General features: G+C 38.9%; 2 protein-coding genes across 2 annotated transcripts in view; one reads left to right on the forward strand and one right to left on the reverse strand.

Annotated features, from left to right (window-relative positions):
• The window catches only part of ERP44 (endoplasmic reticulum protein 44), a 115,644-nt gene extending 92,715 nt beyond the window's left edge, over positions 1-22,929 (reverse strand). The window contains exon 1 of the mRNA XM_003911445.5: positions 22,670-22,929. Within this exon, the coding sequence (XP_003911494.1) occupies positions 22,670-22,726 (57 nt within the window). The 5' untranslated portion in view covers positions 22,727-22,929. The remainder of the gene's footprint in view (positions 1-22,669) is intronic.
• Positions 22,930-23,075: 146 nt separating this feature from the next.
• The window catches only part of INVS (inversin), a 198,059-nt gene continuing 195,021 nt past the window's right edge, over positions 23,076-26,113 (forward strand). The window contains 1 exon segment of the mRNA XM_017949687.3: positions 23,076-23,302. The gene's annotated coding sequence lies outside the window, so the exon portion shown is untranslated.

Genomic DNA, 26,113 nt, shown 5'->3' on the forward strand with positions numbered 1-26,113 from the left:
TATTACGGTATTCCACACAGCATTGCCTCTGACCAAGATGCTCACTTTACGACTAAAGAAGTGTGGCAGTGGGCTCTTGCTTACGAAATTCACTGGTGTTAGCATGTTCTCATCATCCCGAAGCAGCTGGATTGACAGAACGGTGGAATGGCCTTTGAAGTCACAATTACAACGTCAACTAGGTGATAATACTTTGCAGGGCTCGGGCAAAGTTCTCCAGAAGGTCATGTATGCTCTGAATCAGCATCCAATATATGGTACTATTTCTCCCATAGCCAGGATTCACAGGTCCAGGAATCAAGGGGTGGAAGTGGCACCACTCACCATCACCCCTAGTGATCCACTGGCAAAATTTTTGCTTCGTGTTCCTACAACATTACATTCTGCTGGCCTAGAGGTCTTAGTTCCAGAGGGAGGAATGACACAACAACAATTCCATTAAAGTGGAAGTTCAGGTTGCCAGCTGGACACTTTGGGCTCCTCCTACCTTTAAGCCAACAGGCTAAGAAGGGAGGTACAATGTTGGCTGGGGTGACTGACTCAGACTATGAAGATGCAATCAGTCTACTACTCCATAACAGAGGTAAGGAAGAGTATACATGGAATACAGGAGATCTGTTAGGGCATCTCTTAGTATTACTATGCCTTGTGATAAATCACAACAGCCCAATTCAGGCAGGACTACAAATGGCCCAGACACTTCAGGAATGAAGGTTTGGGTCACTCTACCAGGAAAAAAATAAAAAACACAACCACCAGGAAAAAAAACCCATAACCTGCTAAGGTGCTTGTTGAAGGCAAAGGAAATGCAGAATGGGTAGAAGAAGGCAGTCATCAATACCAGTTACGACCACATGGCCAGTTGCAGAAATGAGGACTGTAATTGTCATGAGTATTTCCTCCTTCTTTTGTTAAAAACATCTTTGTGCATGTATACACTTGTACTAAGAAAATATCTTCAGACCAGGCATGGTGGCTCATGCCTATAATCCCAGTACTTTGGGAGGCCAAGGTGAGCGGATCATCTGAGATCACGAGTTCAAGACCAGCCTGGCCAACATGGTGAAACCCTGTCTCTACCAAACGTACAAAAACTAGCTGGGCGTGGTGGCAGGCGCCTGTAATCCCAGCTACTAAGGAGGCTGAGGCAGGAGAATGGCTCAAACCTGAGAGGTGGAGGTTGCAGTGAGCTGAGATTGCGCCACTGCACTCCAGCCTGGGTGACAGAGCAAGACTCTATCTAAAAAAAAAAAAGAAAAAAAAAAGGCCAGGTGCAGTGGCTCACGCCTATAATGCCAGCACTTTGGGAGGCAGTGGCGGGTGGATCGCCTGAGGTCAGGAGTTTGAGACCAGCCTGGCCAACATGGCGAAACCCTGTCTCTACTAAAAATATAAAAATTAGCTGGGTGTGGTGGTGCATGTCTGTAATCCCAGCTACTTGGGAGGCTGAGGCAGGAGAATCCCTTGAACCCAGGAAGCGGAGGCTGCAGTGAGCCAAGATCATGCTATTGCAATCCAGCCTGGGTGACAAGAGCAAGACTTCATCTCAAAAAAAAAAAAAAGAAAAAAGAAAAAAAAAAATCTTCATTTTATTTCCTTTATCACATGACATAAGATTTATTGACTTCACATCAGCATTTAAGTATTGTTAACTTGATGTAGTAGTATTTGGGTTGGGGACTGGTGCGTTTCTGGTTGTATGAAGGATAGTTGTATCATGTTAGGCATAATTATGACCTTATTATTGTCTTTATTTAAAGATTATGTATGATCTCAGGAGATGTATATGGTTCAAGTTGACAAGGGGTGAATTTGTGATGGTTAACACTGACTGTCAACTTGATTGGCTTGAAGGATGCAACATATTAATCTTGGATATGTCTGTGAGGGTGCTGCCAAAGGAGATTAACATCTGAGTCAGTGGGCTGGGAAAGGCAGACCCACCCTTAATCTGGGTGGGCACCATTTAATCAGCTGCCAGCATGGCCAGGATATAAAGCAGGCAGAAAAATGTGAAAAAGCTAGACTGGTTTAGCTTCCCTGCCTATATCCTTCTCCAGTGTCGGATGCTTCCTGTCCTCAAACAACTGACTCCAAGTTCTTCAGCTTTGGCATTCAGACTGGTTCTCCTTGCTCCTCAGCTTGCAGACAGCCTATTGTGGGATCTTGTGATTGTATGAGTTAATACTCCTTAATAAACTCCCCTTTACACACACACACCACACACACACACACAGACACCCTATTAGTTCTGCTTTTCTAGAGAACCCTAATACAAACATATTGTTTACTGCCACCATGCCTGGCTGACAGTCTTCTTAACAGGACTCTTTCAGTAGTCTAAGAAATGATCAAATGTGAAAGCCATAAAAATATATAAGTTTTAATTTTGTTTATATCATGAGATGTAAAGAGAGAATGGAAAATAGAATCAGGTCAGGCACAGTGACTCATGCCTGTAATTCCAGCACTTTGGGAGGCAGAGGCAGGAGGATCTTGAGGCCAGGACTTAGAGACCAGCCTTGTTAGCATGGCAAGACCCCTCTCTCACTGCAAAAATAAAAAATTAACAGGGCATAGTGGTACATGCCTATAGTCCTAGCTTCTTGGGAGGCTGAGGCAGGAAAATCACTTGAGCCCAGGAGTTCTAGGTTACAGTGTACTATGATCGCACCACTGCACTCTAGCCTGGGTGACAGAGTGAGTGCTGTCTTTAAAACAAACAAACAAACAAACAAAAAACAGAATCATCAACTTCAAAGATTATTCAGTTATATATAAAGTAAGCATATTATTGTTTAATTTCCTATCATATTATCGTTGTCAATTCCTCAATTCCCATATTAAATAAATAAATCCTCTATGGTTTCTCCTTTATTTAGGTCAAAATCGTAGGTATTCAGAAATACAAAGATAAAGCGAGCCCCGGTTTACCTAATTTTAGAATACTCTTCCCCTTTCACTTCTCCTTCTCCTTAACAGCACCCCCAGCAGAATGGCCATTTACCCTACAATTGAATGTTTGCTATGACAGAAAGCTTACAGGAAAATCCAATCCATTGTAAAGTAATGCTGCTAGAAGGTTTTCCTTACAGGACTGAACATCTGCTCACCTTTCTCTTCTACACATTGATGAAAATTCTATCATATACAGCTCATCAAGAACATATCCACCTACTCTTCCACAAGCTCATGGCAGTCCTCAGATAAAAACCTATAAGATGAAAGCACTGCACCCAGTAAGGTCTGCAGGAAATTCAAGATACATTCTGTCCTACAAGAGCCTACAATTCACTTAGGGAGATTTTCATGATCAAGTACAAAAAGTACATAATATGTATGATGCATGTACTGTAAGGCTAATAGAAAGCATACTAGAAAAATTTACAGAGAGGTTCAAAAAAAGGCAGGGAGCACTGCATGAGTTGGATGAACAGAGTAGTTTCTATGGATGGAGAGAGTAGTGAATCCTGGCTACGGAAGTTCATGTAGGGCCTCATTAGAAGATAAAGATGGAAGGTTAGTTTGGGGCAAGACTGTAAAGAGCTATGGACTTGATCCTCCAATGAGCTGCCTTGCAAATGTGGGTATAGGAAACTAACATAATACAGCATCTTAATAAAGATAATTATCCTACCAGTATGTAGAATGACACACATTGAGGAACATAAGATTTAATTATTGTGATTACCAATATAAAAAAAAAAAGCTTCCTATATATGAAAAGAACTACTTTTCAAAATAAACAAAAAACCTAGATTGCATAGTAAAATATATTTAGAAAAACTGAAAAAATAATATGAAAATCAAGACTAAATACATCTATATCAGTAATTATAAAAGAATTTATATCAGTAATTATAAAAGGTTTAACTGATCTATTAAAAGTTTTCACAGTAGGTCATAAAGTAAAACCCAACTCTATTCTGAAAAATAAGAGATATACCTATAAAAGAAAGTAATTCCAAAAGGTTGGAAACTAAAAAATAAATAAAGTAATACTAGCAAATATAAATAATGGAAAAGCTGGGGGGTACCCATCTCTAGTAACTAAACAAAGTAGAATGGGGCCAAAAAGCATTTACTAAGACAAAAAGGAAAGGGCACTTTCAAAGGCTAACAGCACAATTTGCAATGACAATGTAACAGTTGTAAATATCTATATATGAAATAGCACAGCAGCAACATCTGTAAAGCAGAAATTATGGGAGATACATGTAGAAAGAGAAATGAATCTGTAATATAAATTTTAATTACTTATCTCAGTCCAATGACAGATCAAGTAAAAAAAAAAAAAAAAATTAACAAAAATGACCTAAGTGACATTTACTAATGTTAAATCTGATATAATCATCTCAATAGATGCTAAAAAGGTATTTGACAAAGTCCAACAGCATTCTTGATTTAAAATGCTACTCACTTAACAGAAAAAATATACATCTGTCTTAGCCCAAAGCCATAATCACGTCTATTGGGGAAATACTAAAGGCATTATTACTAAATTTAGAACAAGACAAGGAATGTCATTAAGAACACTATTATTTAACATTCATTTAACATTTTTGGAGGTACAAGACAAAGTAAGTAGGAAAAAAGTTGTAGGTATAAAAATGAGAAAGGAGGAGATAAAATTGCCACTCACTGCAAATGACATAACTGAATACATGACAACCAAAAACAAATTAACTAAAATAATACCACAAATAATCAGAGACTGTGTAAGATAATTAGATATAAGATTAATATACAAAATTAATAACATACACACACATAAAACAATTAAAGTATATAATGGAAGAGGAAAAAAGCCTATTTATAATGCAACAAAAAAGGAACCAAATGTCTAGGAATAAACAAACAAAATGTAAAAACAAAAAAACTTTTAAATTGTCCCAAAGGACCTAAAAGGACACTTGAGCTTGTAGAAATACATACAATCTTCATGAACAGGAAACATCATAGAGCAGTCAAGCCTCCCTCAGTTAAAATATACATGCAATGTAATGAATAAAATACCAAAAGGTTTTTTTAAACCAAAAAAGCCCATTCTAAAATATAAGCAGAAAACCACCATGGCACATGCATACCTATGTAACAAACCTGCACATTCAGCACATGTATCCCAGAGCTTAAAGTGAAATATAAAAATATATATATACACACATATATATATGCAGAAAAAAGGAACTGAAGATAAAGTCCACTAATAAACCCAAATAAAGAGATGCTATATACGTCAAGTCAGAGAGAAAAGATAGGCACTTCAGTAAACTGGTTTGGAACAACAGGCAGTCACCTGAAAAAATATATACAGTTGTCCCTGGGTACCTACAGGAGATTGGTACCAGGACACCCCACCAAAATCCATGCATGCTCAAGACCCACAATTAGCCCTGTGGAACCCACAGATACAAAAAGTTGGTCCTCCATATCCTTGGGTTTCACATTCTATGAATACAGTATTTAAGATCTGCATTTGGTTGTGGACATGAAAACTTGCCGGATATGGAGGGCCTATGTGAAACTTACTGGAAACAGAGGGCCTACTGTAGGAAAAAAAAAAATCCACGTATAAGTAGATCCACGTAGTTCAAACCTATGTTGTTCAAGGGGTTAACTATATATTTAAAAGCATGCTCTAAATCCTCATGAGAATGTATTTCAAATAAATGTAAAGATTTACATATTTCCAGTGAAACCACAAAAGTAGCCAAAGAAAATACATGAGAATTACTTTCTTTTTTTTTTTTTTTTTTTTTGAGACGGAGTCCCGCTCTGTCGCCCAGACTGGAGTGCAGTGGCCGGATGTCAGCTCACTGCAAGCTCCGCCTCCCGGGTTTACACTATTCTCCTGCCTCAGCCTCCCGAGTAGCTGGGACTACAGGCGCCAGCCACCTCGCCCGGCTAGTTTTTTGTATTTTTTTAGTAGAGACGGGGTTTCACCGTGTTAGCCAGGATGGTCTCGATCTCCTGACCTCGTGATCCGCCCGTCTCGGCCTCCCAAAGTGCTGGGATTACAGGCTTGAGCCACCGCGCCCGGCCGAGAATTACTTTCAAATCTTGGAATGGAGAAGGCATTTCTAATTATGAATCATAATCCAAAGCCATAAAACATTGATTAAACTACAAACACGAGCCCACTTATTACACAAAAGCAGCACATAACAAATAATAGAAAGAATGAACCAACAAAAAAAAGAGAAAAGAAACTGAGAAAACATAAAAAGAATTTCCCTAAATTATAAAAAGCTCCTGGAAATGGGTAAGGAAAAGACAACATCCCAATAAAAAAAAAGCAAATGAACAAAGATGATGAACATATAATGTTATTCACTGTAATATTATTTGTAATAGCAAAAGATTAGAAACAACCTGAATATTCATCAGAGAGTGGATAAATTACAATGCATCAATACAATGGAATTCTATGCCACTATGAAAATAAAAATGAAGACATTCTCGACGTACTAATGGAAAGATCTCCAAAATACATTATTAAAGGAAAAAAGCAAGGTGTATATAAAATAGGCCACTGAAAGCCAGATAGGGGGGTTGATATCAGCTATAGCAAAAAATAAAAAGCCATGAGAAGGGCTGAAAGTACAATGAGTCAAAAAGTGTAAGGCTTCAAATCTAGATGACTGAGAACTGAAAAGGAAGACTACCTGAGAGAAAAGAATTTCTGTGCAGTCACAGATCTACTTCAATTTCACTAGTACATGCCTTCCTCTAGTCAATGGGAAAACAGCTGTCAGAAGATGAGTTACCTTCTACCAACTAGCATGGGAAATTTGTACATTGTGTTTGACTACCTTTTACACCCAGGACTAATGCACCAAGAAAGTAACACTGCCCAAGGCACTAATAGAAGCACTAACAGGCTCCCAGCTACTCCAATCTATAGAGATACAATAATAAAATTGAATAGTGGATAGGAATTAACATGACTGGATATCAAGATGCAATAGGATGGGAGAAAAGCTCTAAGATAGTACATTAGAGAGTATCCAAGACAGCACATTAGAGAGTATCCACATCTATCTCCTTATGGTCTTCTGTCCCTTAAATGGAGATATTTTTCCCTTTCCACCCAGTGAAAAAGCAAGAGAAAACAGTCAGATACAGAGAGAGAGAGAGAGAGAGAGAGACAGACAGACAGATGGAACTACTGGAGCATAAAAGAACCAGAGAAAACAGCATAACAGGGAAGAATGGGGTAGTTAACGGTAGGAAATGCTCTAAGAGTCTTCCAGTAGAAGACTTACCAAAGAATATTACAATTTGTAATTAGGAAGCTACTCCAACCTAGGGAATATACCACAGTCACTTAAAAAAAGTTAAATAATGTATGATAGCCTCCAGTACGTCAGACAACAGGCTCTTCTATTTATAATCTTTCTATCTACAAACTTAAAAGTTTTCACAGATGCAAATCAAGCAAAACCACATTAACTCTGCCTGTCACCAACAGATAAAATTAGCCATCCCTTATATGATGTGCTACTCTGGACTTACGCACAAGGGCATTAACAAACACCATTTCAGAAACTAAACATGAAGAGGATGACTGTGTGTACTTTTAAATGATTTCCATCCAAATTTGTTTTGCTTTAATGATACTGGTTTTAATTACCTAAAATATCCAATATGAATTACCTCAGTAACTGACAATGGGTTAATAAACTGATAATAATTCAAGAGTCCATAACTCTCTTTAAAGAAATTGTGCCCTGCACATATGTTTATTGCGGCAATATTCACAATAGCAAAGACTTGGAATCAACCCAAATGTCCATCAGTGACAGACTGGATTAAGAAAATGTGGCACATATACACCATGGAATACTATGCAGCCATCAAAAAGGATGAGTTTGTGTCCTTTGTAGGGACATGGATGCAGCTGGAAACCATCATTCTCAGCAAACTATTGCAAGAACAGAAAACCAAACACCGCATGTTCTCACTCATAGGTGGGAACTGAACAATGAGATCACTTGGACTCGGGAAGGGGAACATCATACACCGGGACATATCACGGGGAGGGGGGAGGGGGGAGGGATGGCACTGGGAGTTATACCTGATGTAAATGACGAGTTGATGGGTGTTGACGAGTTGATGGGTGCAGCACAGCAACATGGCACAAGTATACATATGTAACAAACCTGCACGTTATGCACATGTACCCTAGAACTTAAAGTATAATAATAAAAAAAAAGAAATTGTGCCCTGAAGACACCCTTGTTGCTTCTTTAAACTAAAAACTATTTAAACAACCTGAATAAAAGTGCATTTAAAGCCACTAAGAAAACATCTTTTATCCTATTTTTACGATATTACAGAATATTTATTAACTAATACTTCAAAGTAATATTCAAAAATAAGTCACAGACTCTTAGAAAATTGTATCATACGGAACTATGGAAAAGCTTCCTGCTTATTTCCTTAAATACCACAATCCATTTTGCACTAGAAGAGCTAAAGATAATCCAGAGACACTAGATACAACTGTAGAAAGGGTATTCCCCAAATAAAGTAAGCTAAGAAAGGCATCAACCACAAAAAGCTAAGGCAACAAACACAACAGCCTGACCACAATTAGCTACTTCAGTCATACTAGCCAGGTGGTTTCTCTTGCCTCATGGTACAAATGAAGAAGACATCAGAACCCTCTGATTATTTTGCTACAGGATAATGGATACTTCTCAGAATTAAAAGTTACAAAATTTATTGAGGGATCGGTTATTATATATTTTAAAGCACTTTTTTATTCAAGACAATAACTAGTGTGTATCAAGGAAGTCTTTATAATTTTACTTATCATTTTAGAATGGAAAATACAATTTACCCTCCTCTTTTAACCAACTCTCCACCTTTCCAATGGTAGGTATAGATCAGAAATGCAAGACCATATAATGAGCTTTTCTTGATCCCAAATTAAAATATCCATCATAATCTACTTTATCTGCCAATAGGTTCTCACCAAATACCTTCATTATAGTATCTAAATTTAAATAGATTTGTTAAATCCCCAGTTTCATCAAGTCTATAAACAGATTTAGCTTACGGGCCAAAACTTACTAAAAGTAGTAAATATTACATATGCTTTTGTGTGAAATACTATATCCCAATGGAAGCAATATTCCAGACCACAGAACTATGGTAACTATGGTGTATGTAAGTTAAGCTTACAGGAGCAAATGAAACTGCATAACCAGCAATTTGAAATCTTCCACACTGGCTGGGTGCAGTGGCTCACGCCTGTAATCCCAGCACTTTGGGAGGCCGAGGCAGGTGGATCACCTGAGATCAGCAGTTTGAGACCAGCCTGGCCAACGTGGTGAAACCTTACCTCTACTAAAAATACAAAATTAGCTGGGCATGGTGGCACATGCCTGTAATCTCAGCTACTTGGGAGGCTGAGGCAGGAGAACTGCTTGAACCTGGGAGGCAGAAGTTGCAGTGAGTCGAGATCACACCATTGCACTCCAGCCTGGGCAACAAGAGCGAAACTCTGTCTCAAAAACAAAACAAAAAAAACTTCCACTTAAACAGAATTTTTATTTTTTCATATTTTCAGTAATGAGAAATCTGCAGTATAATCTACTCTTTTCTTACTAAATTCAACTAGAGAAAGATTATATATTTCTAAAGAATCATCATCATTTTCCACATACCTAGTTAACTACAAGAGTCAGAGATATATTTTTTGAATGATTTTGAATGTTCAAGGTAATAGAAATGATGTTTTTCTATGTAGAGCAAATGATATCTTTCAAACAGCAGGGCATAAAGCATGCTTCCTCACTTTCATTTATACCACTTACAGGAATTTATTTGCTTTTGTATTAAAAGCTGAAATGCATATCAAGTTAGATTTTTTATTTCTATCAATCATATTTGTCACTATTTTGATAAGGCTATGTCATAACTTACCAAAGGAAAGAGACAAGTTAACAAATACTCTAAGAAACCACTAATATCTAGACTTGACTTTTAAAATTAAAAACCTCCCCCATTTACTCATTTCAGAGGGTCAAAAGATAACATAATCACAGAAGGATGTCAGCACAAGCACTATCCTCTTCTAAGGTGCTTTCTCCATTTCACAACAACACCATTCACTTAACAACATTTCCTTTTCTACTATTACCTTAGAAACAAGCATCTCCTACATGCCAGACATCATACAATGTCTTTCACATACATTGTATCTTAATCTCACAATCTTGCAGAATAATTGTTCCCACTTTTAGAAAAAATTGATACTCACAAAGATAAAGAAATTTGCCTACTATCACAACAGCTAAAAAGAGAGGGAGCTAGGAATGAAGCAGGTCTTTTTAGCTTCGAAGTCACTCTACCTTCTAGTACTCTCAGTTACCCTAGAAATCCAGACCATAGAACTACTTCCATAATTGATCAACTCTCCCTGAAAGGGAAATAAATTGCACACCTAGCCTTCTGGGGAAAGAATCCACATAACAAACAAATGTTTGGAGCATTCACAAATATTTTAATCTAACAGTATCTTCTGTTTACAGTTTATAAACATGTATATTATCTCTTTAAATCATCACAGCAACTCTGAACATGAAATAGGAATTACATTATCCCTATTTTATAAATGAAAAAAAAAAAACTTTGCAGTCTCTGGTATACAGTAAAAGGGAAAATATTTATTAAATGAATAAGATTCAAATAAGCTAAGTGACGTGTCCAAATTAATGGCAGAACAGGATTCAAACCCTGATCTCCTTTAATTCTAAAACCAATAGACTATACAACAAAACACAGCTCCGTCCATTAGCTTTTTTCAAAATAATATAAAAAATTTATGTATAATACTAATTAAAATACAGTTATAAAACAGAGCTAAGCTGATAACTTATTCACTTAATAGTCACATTTTTAAGCTGTTTTTGTTGGCATAATGACAATGTAATTATTAGGATAAGACCACAGACCACAGGGGCCGGAAGCTGGTCATATGAACTCACTGCATCAGTGCACACAATTTTAATACCATTGGACAGACAACTTGAAAGTTTCAAAACAAGGATATCTATTTAGTCATTCATTCATTCACTCAGTCCCTCATCTTAACATTTATTGAGCACCTATTATGTGGCAAAACCCAGAAGAGTTTAGGTTCTTAAAATGCACTACAAACACATTCAGTCTCATTAGTTATCCCAGAACTAAGGAGGAGAGGTCTTTATCTCTATCTGATATGTAAGAAGATGGAAACTCGGAAAGGTTAAATAACTTTTTGAAGTTACGTGGTCAAGCTAGGAGTTATTTCCAAGTGGTAGAATACATCTACGCATGTGGGTATCTTTTCTTTCTATATTTCTATGAACCAGTAGTCTACCACTCTACACCAGGATTAAACAAAAAGAGTCCAATCTTACATTGTTAAAAATATACACATTACTATTAAAAATCCATACACATATGCACAGAACAAAACTGAAAGGAAATATGCTAAAATGTTATCAGTGGTTAGTGTATGCATTTTTTTCTTCATTATGCTTTTCTGTACCATGAAAGTGTTATCACTTTTGGGAATCAAAAAATATGTCAGGAAATCTTTTGGTTTAACATTTTAAGTTACTACAACAGTATTTTTCACAATGCAAGTTGGGACCCCTTCTGTAACACAAAGAGAATCAAAACAATCAAGGTTACTCCCCACAGAGGCAAATGGGGCAAGGCGGGGTCAGCCACCCAGTTAAGAAGTTCTTCCCTACTGAGTGAGATCAGCAATTTTTAAAAAATAAAATAAAGCACAAAATAGAAAAAGAAAAACAATTATCAGTAAACAACATACATAGTAAGGGTAAGTACAGTTTTGCAAAATATGTTTTTGCTAAATGACTTCATTTTCTTTTTGAGATGGAGTCTCACTCTGTCACCCAGGCTGGAGTGCACTGGCACGGTCTTGGTTCACTGCAAGCTCCCCCTCCAGGGTTCACACCATTCTCCTGCCTCGGCCTCCCAAGTAGCTGGGACTACAGGTGCCTGCCACCACGCCCAGCTAACTTTTTGTATTTTTAGTAGAGACGGGGTTTCACCGTGTTAGCCAGGATGGTCTCGATCTCCTGACCTCGTGATCCACCAGCTTGGGCCTCCCAAAGTGCTGGGATTACAGGCGTGAGCCACCGCACCCGGCCGACTTCATTTTCTAATATGCTGTATCTTATTCACTATATGACAACCACACTGCTCTCCTTGCTATTTCTTGAATATGCCTGGGACACTCCCACATTAGGTGCTTTGCACTGACTAATGGCCCTGCCTGGAAGGTTCTTCCCCCAGAAAATTCAAATGACTAACTCCCTCACTTGCTTCAAGGCTCACCTGTCCAGTGATGCTTACAAACTACAACTCCCCTAATACACTCCTGATCCTCCTCAGGTAAGCCCTATCTTTTCTTTTCCCACAGTACTTAAATTGTTATTAAACACTTACTCTGTAATAAGGCATTGGACAAGAAACTGAGATCTAAGAATGAGAAAAGGTGATACCTTTCACCACTTTTGTTTCATAAAATCATAATAGTAGCATGGAATACCATCACCACTCAGGAGTCTGACATAATACCAGTATTATTCCTCGGAGGTTAATAGGAAAATAGAGATGTTAAGAAGAAACAAGGGTGGTGAGTAGCAGATCCAAGATTGGGCCCAAATCCCTGATCCCTAAACTAAACATTCTTCTAAAAGTTTTCTCTTTAAGTCTATATACATTCAAGTGATCACTAAGGGAAACAAATGCTTCGACTCTTCCAGAAGATATCCTAAAACCAGAGTATAGGTACAAATAAACAAACTGGATGATTTCTGAACAAAAAAGAACACATGCTTTAAAACTGTAGCACAGTCTTTATATTAGTCCCCTTTATCCAATCATGATCTGAAAACATTAAATGGAAAATTCCAGAAATAAACACTTTATAAGTTTTAAATTGCATGCAGTTCTAAGTAGTGTGATGAAATCTCACACCATCTTGCCTCAAATTAGGTGGGATGTGAATCATCCTTTTGTCCAGCATATCCCCACTGCAGACACAACCTGCCCCTTATCAACTGTAGTGGTATTGGAATCACGATACTTGTGGTCAAGAAACCCTTACTTTACTTAATAATGGCTCCAAAGCGCAAGAGTAGTGATGTTGGCAATTAAGATAGGCCAAAGAGAGGCCAGGCACAGTGGCTCATGCCTGTAATCCCAGCACTTTGGGGGGCAGACGCAGGTGGATCACCTTAGGTCAGGAGTTCGAGACCCACTGAACCAGCATGGCAAAACCCCAACTCTACTAACAATACAAAACTTAGCTGGGTGTAGTGGTGGGCGCCTGTAATCTCAGCTACTCGGGAGGCTGAGGCCGAAGAATCGCTTGAACCCAGGAGGCAGAGGTTGCAATGAACCAATATCATACCACTGCACTCCAGCCTGGGCGACAGAGTGAGACTCCGTCTCAAAAAAAAAAAAAAAGATATGCCAAAGAGAAGCCATAAAGTGCTTCCTTAAGTGAAAAGATGAAAGCTCTTGACTTTATATGGAAAGAAAATAAATCATATGCTGAGGTAGCTAAGATCTAGATTAAGAATAAATCTTCCATAAAGAAACTGTGAACAGTATATTTTATTATGAGTTACTATTGTTGATCTCTTACTGTGCCTAATTTATAAAGGAAACTTTATCATAAGCATGTATGAATAAGAAAAAACATATTATATATAGGGTTCAGTATAATCCACAATTTCAAGCAGACCCTTATCTCCTGTGGATAAGATGGGAATACTGCAACTCTAAAGCAAGATTAGGGTCTCTGAAACTGTTCATTTCATTCAAAGGTTAAACTAACAAAGAACTAAGTATTTTATGACATTGTAATACTTTTGCTGTTAGCACACTACAAGACTTTCTGTAAGGAAATAATATCCATTCCTATAGTAAAAATTCCTGCTATTTAAAAAGTTTGAGGAATGAGTCCATTTGAGTAGCTGTTTTCTAAGAAATCATTTTGACTAGCAAAAAAAAAAAAAAAAAAAGTAGCTCTTCTTTATTCTCAGCCTTTCAGAGGTGAAATCATTACAGAAGTGTAAGCTTATCACTGGCTGACATTTTACTGTACTTGGGCCAGAACTCCAGTAATAAGTCAAAGGAACTGAAAATGTGAAGGTTTCTTCTCTCAAGGTAACACCAATGACAATACGTATCTTATACTTGCAGCTGTTCTGTAAGCAAAGAGATAGACTTCAGTGATGTGTTGGTAATTTTTAAAAGCTGGCATTTCCCCCTACATTATTTAAAACTTCAAATACAACAAAACAGGCCTGGCGAAGTGGCTCATACCTGTAATCCTAACACTTTGGGAGGCTGAGGTAGGTGGATCAACTGAGGTCAGGAGTTCGAGACCAGCCGGGCCAACATGGTGAAACCCTGTCTCTGCTAAAAATACAAAAATTAGCCGGGCATGGAGGCAGGCGCCTGTAATCCCAGCTAGCTGGGAGGCTGAGGCAGGAGAATCATCAGAACCCGGGAGGCGGAGGCTGCAGTGAGCCGAGACCACGCCACTGCACTCCAGCCCGGGCGACAGAGTGAGACGCTGTTTCAAAAAAAAAATACAAGAAAACAGCTAAAGAGCAGGCTTGTAAATATGAGTGCATCTTGTTTATAGGACAAGAAATTTTAACTCTAACATTTTATTTTGTAGATGCATTCATAATCTATATTCCTAATGACCTCTTTTCTTTCTTAATTTTTTAAAATTTATTTTTCCCTGAAGAATGTCAAGCAAGACCTAACAACCTTTTTCTAAAATCTCTTAAATCCATTCACCAAAGGTCCCACTACCAGACTATAATAAGGAAGAAATGTAAAAAGTATTGGCATTCTACTATTCAGTCTACGGTTTTCTTTAGCTCATATACTACTACAATGTTTTTCTGAGATGGTTTTCTTCTGCTTTTTCGTTGCTTTTCTCTACTATATTAGTAATGTTCATGTCTACAAATTCAGGTGACTTAAAATTAGAATCCAATATAATGCTCAAAGTTCTACATAATGATGAAATCTCAGGTTTGTAGGAATTGCAGAGATGAATGCGGTGACCACAACATCACCAAGGACTCCCAAAGCAGTTAGAATTTGATTTCAATATTTACAAGGACAGAACCAAGACCCACAGCATTACAGAAGGGACTTCTCCAAAGTGGCATTTGTATTCCTCTCCGCTCTTGAATGGACTAATCTGAATGCTAGTTAGAATCCACTAAAGATCATGATTTTTATTTTTGCTAAGTTGATAACAAACTGTTTTAATGAAGTTGGCCAAAGGGTTTGCCAGCTTCTTTAGGGCCAATTCTGACATTTGGCCACGTCAGCCAACCAGACAACAAGACTTGTTAAAAACAAAACAAAACAATAAAAAAAAAAAAAAAGAAAGAAAGTATTCAATGGATAGAAAAGATTTACTACATTATTGAGAGGCACAGCCCTTTTTCTTCATTCCATTCAGGACTGAAAATAAGCTGATCCATTTAACTATTCAAGTCAATATTCAAATTCATCTTTTTCCAAGACTACTCTGATTCCTCCATTGAGAAATAATTTGTTTCTGCCAAACATCCATGGCAGTACTTCTCAAACTTTTATGTGCATATGAATCATCTGGGTATAAGTTCTTAAAGAGAAGGTTCTGATTCAGTAGTTCTGAGGTAAGGTGATGTAAAAGGTCTCATATGATGCTGATGCCTGGGCTCACAACCACACTTCTGAGTAGCAGGATCTATAACCCACTTCTACAAACACCTTTGGCATCCATTACTTTCCTTTTGGTATTCTAATTATTTACATATAAATCTTCTCTCCTCATCTGAATTACTAATTTCTTGAAGGCATGATATGCATCTCAATGATCTTTCTCTTCTCCATAGCAGATTGCAAATAGACTTTCAAATGATAGGCAGAAAAGAAAAATAATAACAAAGATACAGATTAAGTTCCTGCAGCCTGGGCCATAGATGAGTTCCTCTCTATGGAATCAGTTAGGCTAAAAATCAATAAATCTTGCAAAAAGTCAAACTGTTTTTAACCACTCCCTTGGTTAGAAGAAATAGAGTACAGCCAACAGTCAATATCAGAAAAGCTGTGACAAAAGCATGCTAAGCATGCCTCGTACACACTTGCAACATGCTGACAAGCTAGTAGATTTTTAAAGGAACTATCCAATCAAATAATAAGTCTATAATCAGTAGGAGCTAAAGGAATACGCTTTTGTAGTGTATCTTGAAAATAAGATAGACTACACAAAGAATCACTAAATCATCAAATCCATGTGCTTACCCTATAGACAAGAAAAATAAGTAATTTAACCAAGGTTATGATGGGTAAGTAAACGGAAGAGTTGGAATTCATATAGATGCCATGACATCTACTTTTGAATTACCCTGCCTTTTGAGTGGAGACTCAAAAGAGTAATGCCTTCCACTGTTCATAAACTCTATCTTGTGAGTACATTTATTCTGAATTACTGGAAGAAGAGTAAGTAATTTTTTGAAAAGAAGACACATAACAAGAACACATAATACAAACATGCACACACAAAAAACAAATTATCAATAAATATGAAAAAAATTCAACTTTGGTTGTAATCAAAGAAATGTAAATTTAAATTGCGATGCCATTTTTGGTCTACTAAATTAGCACAGATTACAAAAACACCCACTATTGATAAGAGTGTGAGGAAGTGGGCATAGTTACACCCTGTTAGTAGGAATACACATTGGTACAAATTTTCAGTGGGGCAATTTAGTACAACATATCAGAAATTCTAAATATAAGATATACCATATAACCCAAAAAATATAATTCTAGAAAAGTATCCTGAGGATGTATCTGGACATTTGCAGTGCACATCATTGTATGCATGCCTTTTGTACATTTTTTAGTAACTGAAAAACTGGAAATAACCAGTAACCAAAATGTCTTAACAAATAATGAAGTAAGCGATAGTGTATTTAAAGGTTAAGCCAGTATAATGCTATTAAAAATCACAGTATACAGTTTAGAAAAACTTTTCAATAACTAAGCAATTAAACATCTCCAAGAGTTTTACAAATTTTAACCTATCAGACATATGGCTGTATATTCCAGTGCTTCTCAACCCTATGAGCATCATCACAGAATCAACTAAGGATATAAAGCGTTAAGAACTCTGTGTGGGCTGGGCACAGTGGGTCAGGCCTATAATACCAGAACTTTGGGAGGCCAAAGCGGGTGGATCACTTGAGCCCAGGAGTTCAAGACCAGCCTGGGCAACAAGGCAAAACCCCATCTCTACTAAAAATACAAAGATTAACTGGGTGTGGTAGCTTGTGCCTGTAGTCCCAGCTACTTGGGAGGCTAAGGTGGGAGCATCACGTGACCTGGGAGGTTGAGGCTACAGTGAGCCAAGATCAGGTCACTGCACTCCAGCCTGGGCTACACTGCAAGACCCTGTCTGGGGGCGGGGGGAAAAAAAGAACTCTGTGTTTGTCTGTGTCTGTATAGTCTAGAAATAGAAGACCAACAATTCTACAGAAAACCAGGCTAGACAGGAAGACAGTTCACACAAAAAGAAATGCAAATGACTTTTACACATAAGAAGCTTTATCACACTCGTATTAAAGAGAGGCAAATTAAAATACATTGAGATACCATTTCTCACCCATCAGACTGACAAATATCCAATAATTTGACATTATACTTTTTTAACCAAGGCTACAGGGAAACTATTACATTGTTGGTGAGGTCATAAAATGGCCCAACCCCTATAGGGAGAGTAATTTCAAATATATAGCAATACCTACAAAGCTACATATACATTTACCTTTTGCCCTAGCAACTTCAAGTACAGAAATCTATCTCAAAGATACATTATCAGAATTATGTAAGCATAAGCTATTGTTTGCAGAGCTATTTGTAATAGCACAAGAATGGTAACAACAGTGAATTGGTATCTATCCAGTGAAGCACAAGCAGTTAAAAAGAAACAGGCAAAATTTCTATCCCCACCTCCAGAATAAAATTTTAAGTTAAAAAAAAGGTGAGGGAAAAGTGTGACTAATATGCTACAATTTAATCCAGGTGGAGGGAGAAACAAATATATACCAAAATAAATACAAATAGCTTGCACATTTGGAAAAAAAAAAAAAAAGAAGAAGAAAGGAACATAAACTTGAAAACATTTTTTAAAAAGTTTTCCAGGCCGGGCGTGGTGGCTCATGCCCATAATCCCAGCACTTTGGGAGGCCAACGCGGATTATCTCAGATCAGGAGTTTGAGACCAGCCTGGCCAACATGGTGAAACCCCATCTCTACTAAAAATATAAAAATTAGCCAGGCACAGTGGCCGGTGCCTGTAATCCCAGCTACTGGGGAGGCTGAGGCAGGAGAATCACTTGAACCCAGGAGGCGGAGGTTGCAATGAGTCAAGATGGCGCCATTGTACTGCAGCCTGGGCAACAGAGTGAGACTCTAACTCAAAAAAAATTTTTTTTTTTAAATTTTCCTAGGTCTGGCACAGTGGCTCATTCCTATAATCCCAGCACTTTGGAAGGGAGGCGGATCAGTTGAGCCAGGAGTTCAAGACCAACCTGGGCAATATAGTGAGACCCTCGTCTCTACAAAAACTAAAAAAAAATAGCCAGGTGTGGTAGCACACACCTGTAGTCCCAGAGTTCCAGCTACTCAGGAGGCTGAGGTGAGAGGATTGCTTCAGCCTCAGAGGTTGGGGCTGCAGTGAGCTGTGATCAGTCCACTGCACTCCAGCCTGGGTGACAGAGCTAGACTCTGCCTCGAGAAAAAAAAAAAAAAGGGTTCTTTAATTAGGAGGGGGAGATAAGACAGTAAAAGAGACAAATTAGACTTATCCAAATATAGTTAGCTTTATAGATTTAGCTTTGGAAGAGATTTTATATAATTATAAAATAAAAGGTAAATTTTTTAAAACTAAAAATTGAAAGATAAATGAAACAAATGAACCTAGCAATATATATGCAGCTGGTGGTTAAGACCACATAAATTGAATTACAAATGTACAGGAAACACAAGGAACAGAGAAACATAAAACCCCACCACAAGGATGTAATCAGCAATATCCAGAATGTGGCAAATGCTACAGGACAGAGGATCGGTTTCCTAAACAAATTACAAGGAAAACAATGAGATGAAGAGAGAACCTATGGGTTTAAAAGGTTTTATAAGCGACATATGAACCAATTGGAATAGATAGACTTTATATAGCCCTTGCTTTGAACAATGTTGTTTTGTTGTTTTTTTTTTAAAAAAAAAAAAAAAAAAAGGGAAACAATCAGGAAAACCCAAACACTGACCAGATATTTGATGATATGAAGGAATTTCTATTTTTCCAGATGTGACAATGGTATTGTGGTTTTTATTCAATTCTTACCTTTTTGAGGGACATACTTTAGTATGTCACCTGGGAAATTTTTTTTTAACTAATTTCTGGGGCTCACAGATATAACTGACCTAGTATAGGGCCCCGATATCATTTCATTAAAACAGCCACAGATGATTCTAATGAGCAGCCAGGCTTTGTAAACTATTGATCTAGGGCAAGTTAAATCAACAAAATAAATAAAACTCACCTAGTTACCAATCAAACTGCATGCCTACAAAAGTACTCTTCCTGAAGACTGGAATCTGCATATATTATTAACACTAAAGGATAAAATTGACATCTCTGAATTCTACTGTGCTTATTTTTAAGGTACTTGTAATGATTAAATAAATGTTTACTTAGCTCTCTAATTTACATAGCTTCCTAAACTAAGTAAACTTTTCTTGGCTTCCTATACATATTGAACAAACCAAGAACAACAATGGCAAAACCCTTATGTGTTCACGTGCGGGACAATTACGACTAGTAACAATTATGAACTATAAACATACTTATCAAGAGATTAACGAGAACACATCTTCAATAAAACAAATGGACTGGAGTGCTACAAATCTGAACTACAGAAGAGGTTACTTAGGGTGCATGAGACAACTTCTTTCCAATTTAGTCTTATTTCTCTTATCTCGCCTTTTCAAAACTTGTACACAACCAATACAGGAAGAACAGGCAACATTTCTATCCCCCTTGCTGATCATTTTCCCAGGGGAAAACCCTGAATAAACCCACCTTAGATAGGAAGATAAGCAGAAAAGAGCTAATTAAATCTATCGATCGAAATATATGTAAATAAAAATCTATATATATGCAAATAAAAAATATATATATAATATATATATATACGCTCAGGGAAAAAAGTTATCACATTGAACTTTTGTGTTTAGTTACCCATCCAGAAAGGTTTTGTGGCACAGTGATATATTCCAAAATGCTTTGAGACTAGGGAAAAGATAGCTGCTTGCCTCCAAAAGTTTGGGATTATGTTTAGGCAGTTATCTTATATGAACACCACTAAATTTGAACAGGTCTGGTTCTCTAGGGTTGAGGTACAAAGTGCCTGAAGAAAATTATCACAGTAAGAGAAGGCATAGCTTTTTAGAGGAGGCTATTTAAGGGAAAAATGATGACCTCAGCTAAACAGGAACTTGGCTTTTCTACATCTGTATGTGAGAAGGAATAAACTTGAGGTCTGAGAGAGAAAGTTGGAGGAGTAGGAAAAAAGTACACAGGGGAACAAAGAGGACAAATTATTAGACAGCGAGAATACTGAGTAAGCAGTTTCCATCAGTAGGAGAGAATTACCAATTAAGTAAGCAACTCAAAGTTGTGATTAGACAGGATGGATGTTTTACAAATATTTGCTAACTAGCATATGAGTATTAAAACTAGGTAAACACTGTATTCCAATTAAATCTAGTTTGACCTGTAATTCTAGTTTATTAAACCTTTTCTGGGGCTTTATTTTTCAGCCTTTTCATATCTGCAGGTATTCTCTAACATATTTTCCAGATTTTCATGTCTTTACATTTGCTTAGAAAGATAATTATACAAAATGCTTAGATTTTAGTTAAATCTAGATTCTATTTAGGAAAAAACTCACATTTAACAAGATTAGGTTTTTCTATAAAAAGCATGAGTTATTCCAAAATAAATTATTTCTTCTTCATAACTTAGCTTTACAACCAAACATACCAAAAGTGCATCTAATATAGTTTGCCTGCTCAGTGTCTCAACTTTCCTTTCCAATGTCTTAAGATTTTGCCCTTTTTTTCTGATACCCTAAAAGTGCACACAATTCATAACTTAAGTTAGTGGATAAGAAAAAGATTAGTGTCCAGTCTTAAGGAGAGAGTGGTCTCTAATAATGGTATTATTCTAACACTTCTAGAAGGAAAAATGTATTACAGTGTATAATGAAATCACCAAGAAATAGCACTATACAGAATATTTTCCTCAATACAGAAGTCATTTACTATTGTACACTTGTAAGAAGCGGCAATAAGACACTCTATCATTTAATATTACAATGTTTATATACAACTTTTTGTTCTCAAAAGTACTTTGACATTCCATTTAGTTTTTTACAGTGCTTTTTCTGAAAAGGTGCAAGTGACAAAAGAAAAGAAAGAACTATTTCAAACACAAATATTAAACATTTAATGGGATATGGCGGAATAAGCACTGCAAGTCAAGAGACCTGTTTCTAATCCCAGCTTTGCCTGTAACTCGCTATGTGACTTCATATGAGTCACTAAATTGCTTCTTAAATTGTAAAGAAAGTAGTTTAGTGTTTAAATCTGAATTTCTAAAAATCCACTACAATTAAGGTATTTTCAAATATTACATTATAATAACAGCCCAATTAAACGTAAGTCATTTTGCCATATGTGTCTAGTTCTTCACTTTTGTCTCAATTTGACCTGAAGCCTGGATCACTTAGCCTGCACACTCAAGACGCACTCTGGAGCAAGAGGGACTAGGGAAAGATTCTTTTAAGATGGGATGATGCTGAGCAGGTTAGGCAGTTAGGAATTAATGCATATTCAAATAAGGCACAATGAAGAAGAAATCCGCTTCGATGGGGAAATACATTGCAACAAGATTTGAGGGAGACCTTGCGCTCAGACTGTCAGGTAACCACACCTTCCACCCTTCAAACTCTATTCTCCCAGTGGAATCCAAAGCAGTCTCCAGTTCCGGGTTCCCAACCAATCGCATCAAGCCACAACAGAGGGTTCTGCCAACCTGGGCACCGCTTCAGGGATCTAGATAGAGTGAGATTCACACAACCCTAGCACCTGTCGATCTCACACTCTTCCCAAATGGAGAGGGTGGGAAGGAATGCTAGGTCTATGCTTGGTCTTTTCCGATTCAAGCTACCACCAGGTCCACCAGCCGTCGAAACTGAAAACCCCGGACTTTGGGGAGAAGGGGAAGCTCCTACGCCGCGACCCTCCCACGTATCCCTCCCTCAGGGCTAATTCTCCCGTTCTCCCCCGACCCTGGTTTCTCAGGCCTCGGGGACCCCGTGCCTGGAAGCCGACAGACGGATGGCGAGAGTGAAAGCAGCGGGGGAGGGTGCACTCCAAAACACTGGAGGAAAAAACGGGAAAGCAGGGACAGGGGTAGCAGTGTTCTCCCCGGGCGAGGGCGGGAGGCCGTTCGTGAGTCTGTCGATGGGTCTGTCATTCCCTCACTCACCAGGAGCAGAAGGGAGCATCTGAGGTCGGGTAAGGATAGGAAGACGGCTGGATGCATGGTAACGCTGGGCTCCGCGGCAGGGACAGGCGCTGGCGGCTGGGACTGGGCTGGGTTGGGTTGGGTTAGGAAAGGGCTGGGCTCCAGGAGCCGGCGGCAGCGGTGGATTCTCCAAGCAGCCGCACCTCGTCCTCTCGACCCGGGCTCCAGCGGCGAACACCCGGGACAACTTCCAGAGAGGCCTCTCACACCCTCACTTCCGGGTCCTGCCCACCTCGGTGCACTCCGGGAAATGTAGTCCTGCACTAGCCTCACCCCGCACGCCGTTGGTCATCTAGAACTTCCTTTCCCATTGGGCTCTCGGCCCAGGTCCACCGAGTCCTCTACGCGCTGGGGCCTGTGGGATAGAAGGGCTGAGGGCGGGCGTACGCAGTGCTTCAGAGGATGGGAACTACAATTCCCAGAAGGGTGTGCGGCCGAAAGCCTCGGGCGGCCTTCTGAGGGGCTCTGCTAGCTTCAGCGCCGTGGGGTCTGACCTGGCTGGGTGTAGTGTCCCGGCCTGGCAGGAGGGGCGGCCCGGTCCGGGTCGCACCTCCTGGAGCCGTCCCCGGGACGTCAGTCCTGGAGGAGGCGAGGGTGAGTAGGAGGGGGCCTGGCTGGGGAGGCTCGGATCGATCGGTCTGCACCGCCTTGGCCTTTGCTGCAGACTCACGGCCTTCCTGGCCTAGGCTGTGGCCTGAGCCTCTATCATTGGCCTCCTCGCCCGCTACCTCTTCTTTCTGCTCTAATTCCTGCATTATTAAAGTCAGAGCCACCACTCGGGGCCTCAGTTGAATGAGTCAATGACTTATCCCTAATTGTCTCTGAGGGCTCCTGTAAGGAATAAGTGTGGTAAGGGATGGGATAGCACGTCGTAAACTGGAAAACTGCGTGAGTGATTGCTGCTGAGGCGTGGATCGCTCCTCCAGTATAATTACGAAATTCCTTAGCAAAGCAGTCGAGGATCTTAACCTGGCCCCAGGTAGCTCTGCGGTTCTTCTGCAAACACCTGAGGTCCAGGAGCCCACGCGATCTCTTCTTAGTACCCAGGAGGCACACTGTGCTTTTGTGGTTCTCCCCACTCCCGCCTTTGCTCCAGCTTTCTTGCTGCCTGGAATGGCCTTTCCGCGTTCTCTCTCTGGAATGCTATCTTAAATGTCACCATCTCTGAGAACTTCCCGACCAACCAACCCTTTAGTCCTAATCAAAATTACTGTTCCTATGAGTGTGACTGCAGTACCTCTAGTTTTGTACGGTTACAATTAGAGCCTTTATTACACGGGCTTGTATAATTAGGCAAGGTTGATGACACTTTTGCATTTTATAGCACTTTAACAGAGTGGTTTTGATTTTTATCTATAAAAAATGATTTATATTTTTTTAAAGGAGCAAAAAATACATTTTTTCTTAAGGAAAAAAAAAAAACTAGATAATGGCTTTCTCAGGGTGACAAACTATAGACAGTGGCAGAACTAATACTCTTACCAAGGTTGCCTGACTCCTAGACTAGTGCTCCTATCTCTTGTCCACGCCCCTGACAGAGTCCAAAGAGTGTTGAAATGGGAAATTTTAAAAGAGCAGAGACTCATAAGTATGAACTCATTATTCAAGAAATTAAACTTTGATCCTGCTCACTTTTTGGACTTAGCACTCAGCCTGTGACCTTTCATCCAACAAACATCTACTGAGTACCTGTTATATACCTGTTACTGTGCTAAGAATTATGAAGTAAAAAGTGTATATGTATATATATACACACACACACACACACATATAAAAAACAGAGATCACATTTTTAGTGTGTTTTTCAAAGGATGTAAAGAAATTTTTTTGTGGTTCTGATGTGCCTAAAACTCTGATCACTTAGAATGGAAAATGACAGGTCTTAGAGTTTAGAACAGTGCCTAGCACATAGTTGTCACTCAGCTTGTTGAATGAACAAATGTGAACGTGGTCCACCCTTATTATTTTTTGCATTTTACAGAAACCCAGAAAGCTGATGTAGCCTGGGGACACACTGCTGATTATAAATATAACTGGGCCTAGAACCCAAGTACGGTTACTCCCCTCCCATGTTTTCACCTCCACCTCTATTTTGTAGCTTCTCTCAAGTACCCTTAATGTAATCCTGGATATGACAGTAGTTCTCCTGACATGACTGTTACACTCATACATGACTGAGGTGTCTCACAACACCCTCTTCCTTCGTATTTTCTGCCAGTACCTTAACTCAAATCGTCAGCAAAATAGAGACAGAGCTGTCCTTTACCATAATTAAGAAAGTATTAATATGTTCTCTCAAGGGCAGAATTTGAACCAATAATCCTTGTCAATGACAGGACAAATACCAGCTCATCCATTATAAATTTATCTTAGAAAACTCCCAGATCCTCAGGAGTAACAGCGATTGGCGTGACCTGCTTTTTGGTGAAATCAGAAAAGCACTTGCATACCCTCGTGGCAGCAATTAACTGGAGCTGGTTAACAGCTGCTCCCTTTAGATAAGTACATGTGCTCGAGTTTACCGTGATTCTGACTGCCTACGTTTCTAACAGTTGTTACCTCTCTGGTCCTTGTAGGCATTCAACTTTGGAACTTTGATAAAGCAGCTTTAGGGGTTTAGGAAGGATGTTTAAGATCACTGATGCAACTATTCCTGTTTCCTATCAGATATTTGAATTCTTGCTGCATTTCTGTCATAGTCCAGTCTCTGCTTTCTTAAACACTCCTGTGATAGGGATCTCACTATCTTCCTATGCAGCTGATACTTTTTTTTTTTTTTTTGAGACAGGGTGTCTGTCTGTCACCCAGGCTGGAGTGCACTGGCACGATCTTGGCTCACTGCAACCTCCATCCACCTCCCAGGTTCAAGCAATTCTCCCATTTCAGCCTCCTGAGTAGCTAGGATGACAGGTGTGTGCCACCACAGCCCAGCTAATTTTTGTATTTTCAGTAGGCACGGGGTTTCACCATATTGGTCAGGCTGGTTTCTCAAACTCCTGTTATATGTTTTTAAAAGGTTCTTACAAGCTCCATGAGACTACCAGTCAGAACAAAATTGTCCTTATTGAAATGTGGTTCATCTCAGTGATATGATGTTCCAAGCAAGATCTTATGGTTAAGACCTCAATCTAGGTATATTTTCCTGGTGGACCAAGGAGAGAACAAATAAAAATTTCACTTTTTGTGGGAATGAGGGAAAGAACTAGGTACCTTTTAATTTAGTACTCAGCCAGGTGTGATGGCACATGCCTGAAGTCCCAGCTATTCAGGTGGCTGAGGAGGGAGGATTGCTTAACTCAGGAGTTTCAGGCTGTAGTGCGCTATGCCATTCGAGTGTCCGCTTTAAGTTTGGCATCCATATGGTGATCTCCCAGGAGTGGAAGACCACCAGGATGCCTAAGAAGG

This window comes from Papio anubis, chromosome 13 (assembly GCF_008728515.1).
Source record: "Papio anubis isolate 15944 chromosome 13, Panubis1.0, whole genome shotgun sequence".
NCBI lineage: Eukaryota > Metazoa > Chordata > Mammalia > Primates > Cercopithecidae > Papio > Papio anubis.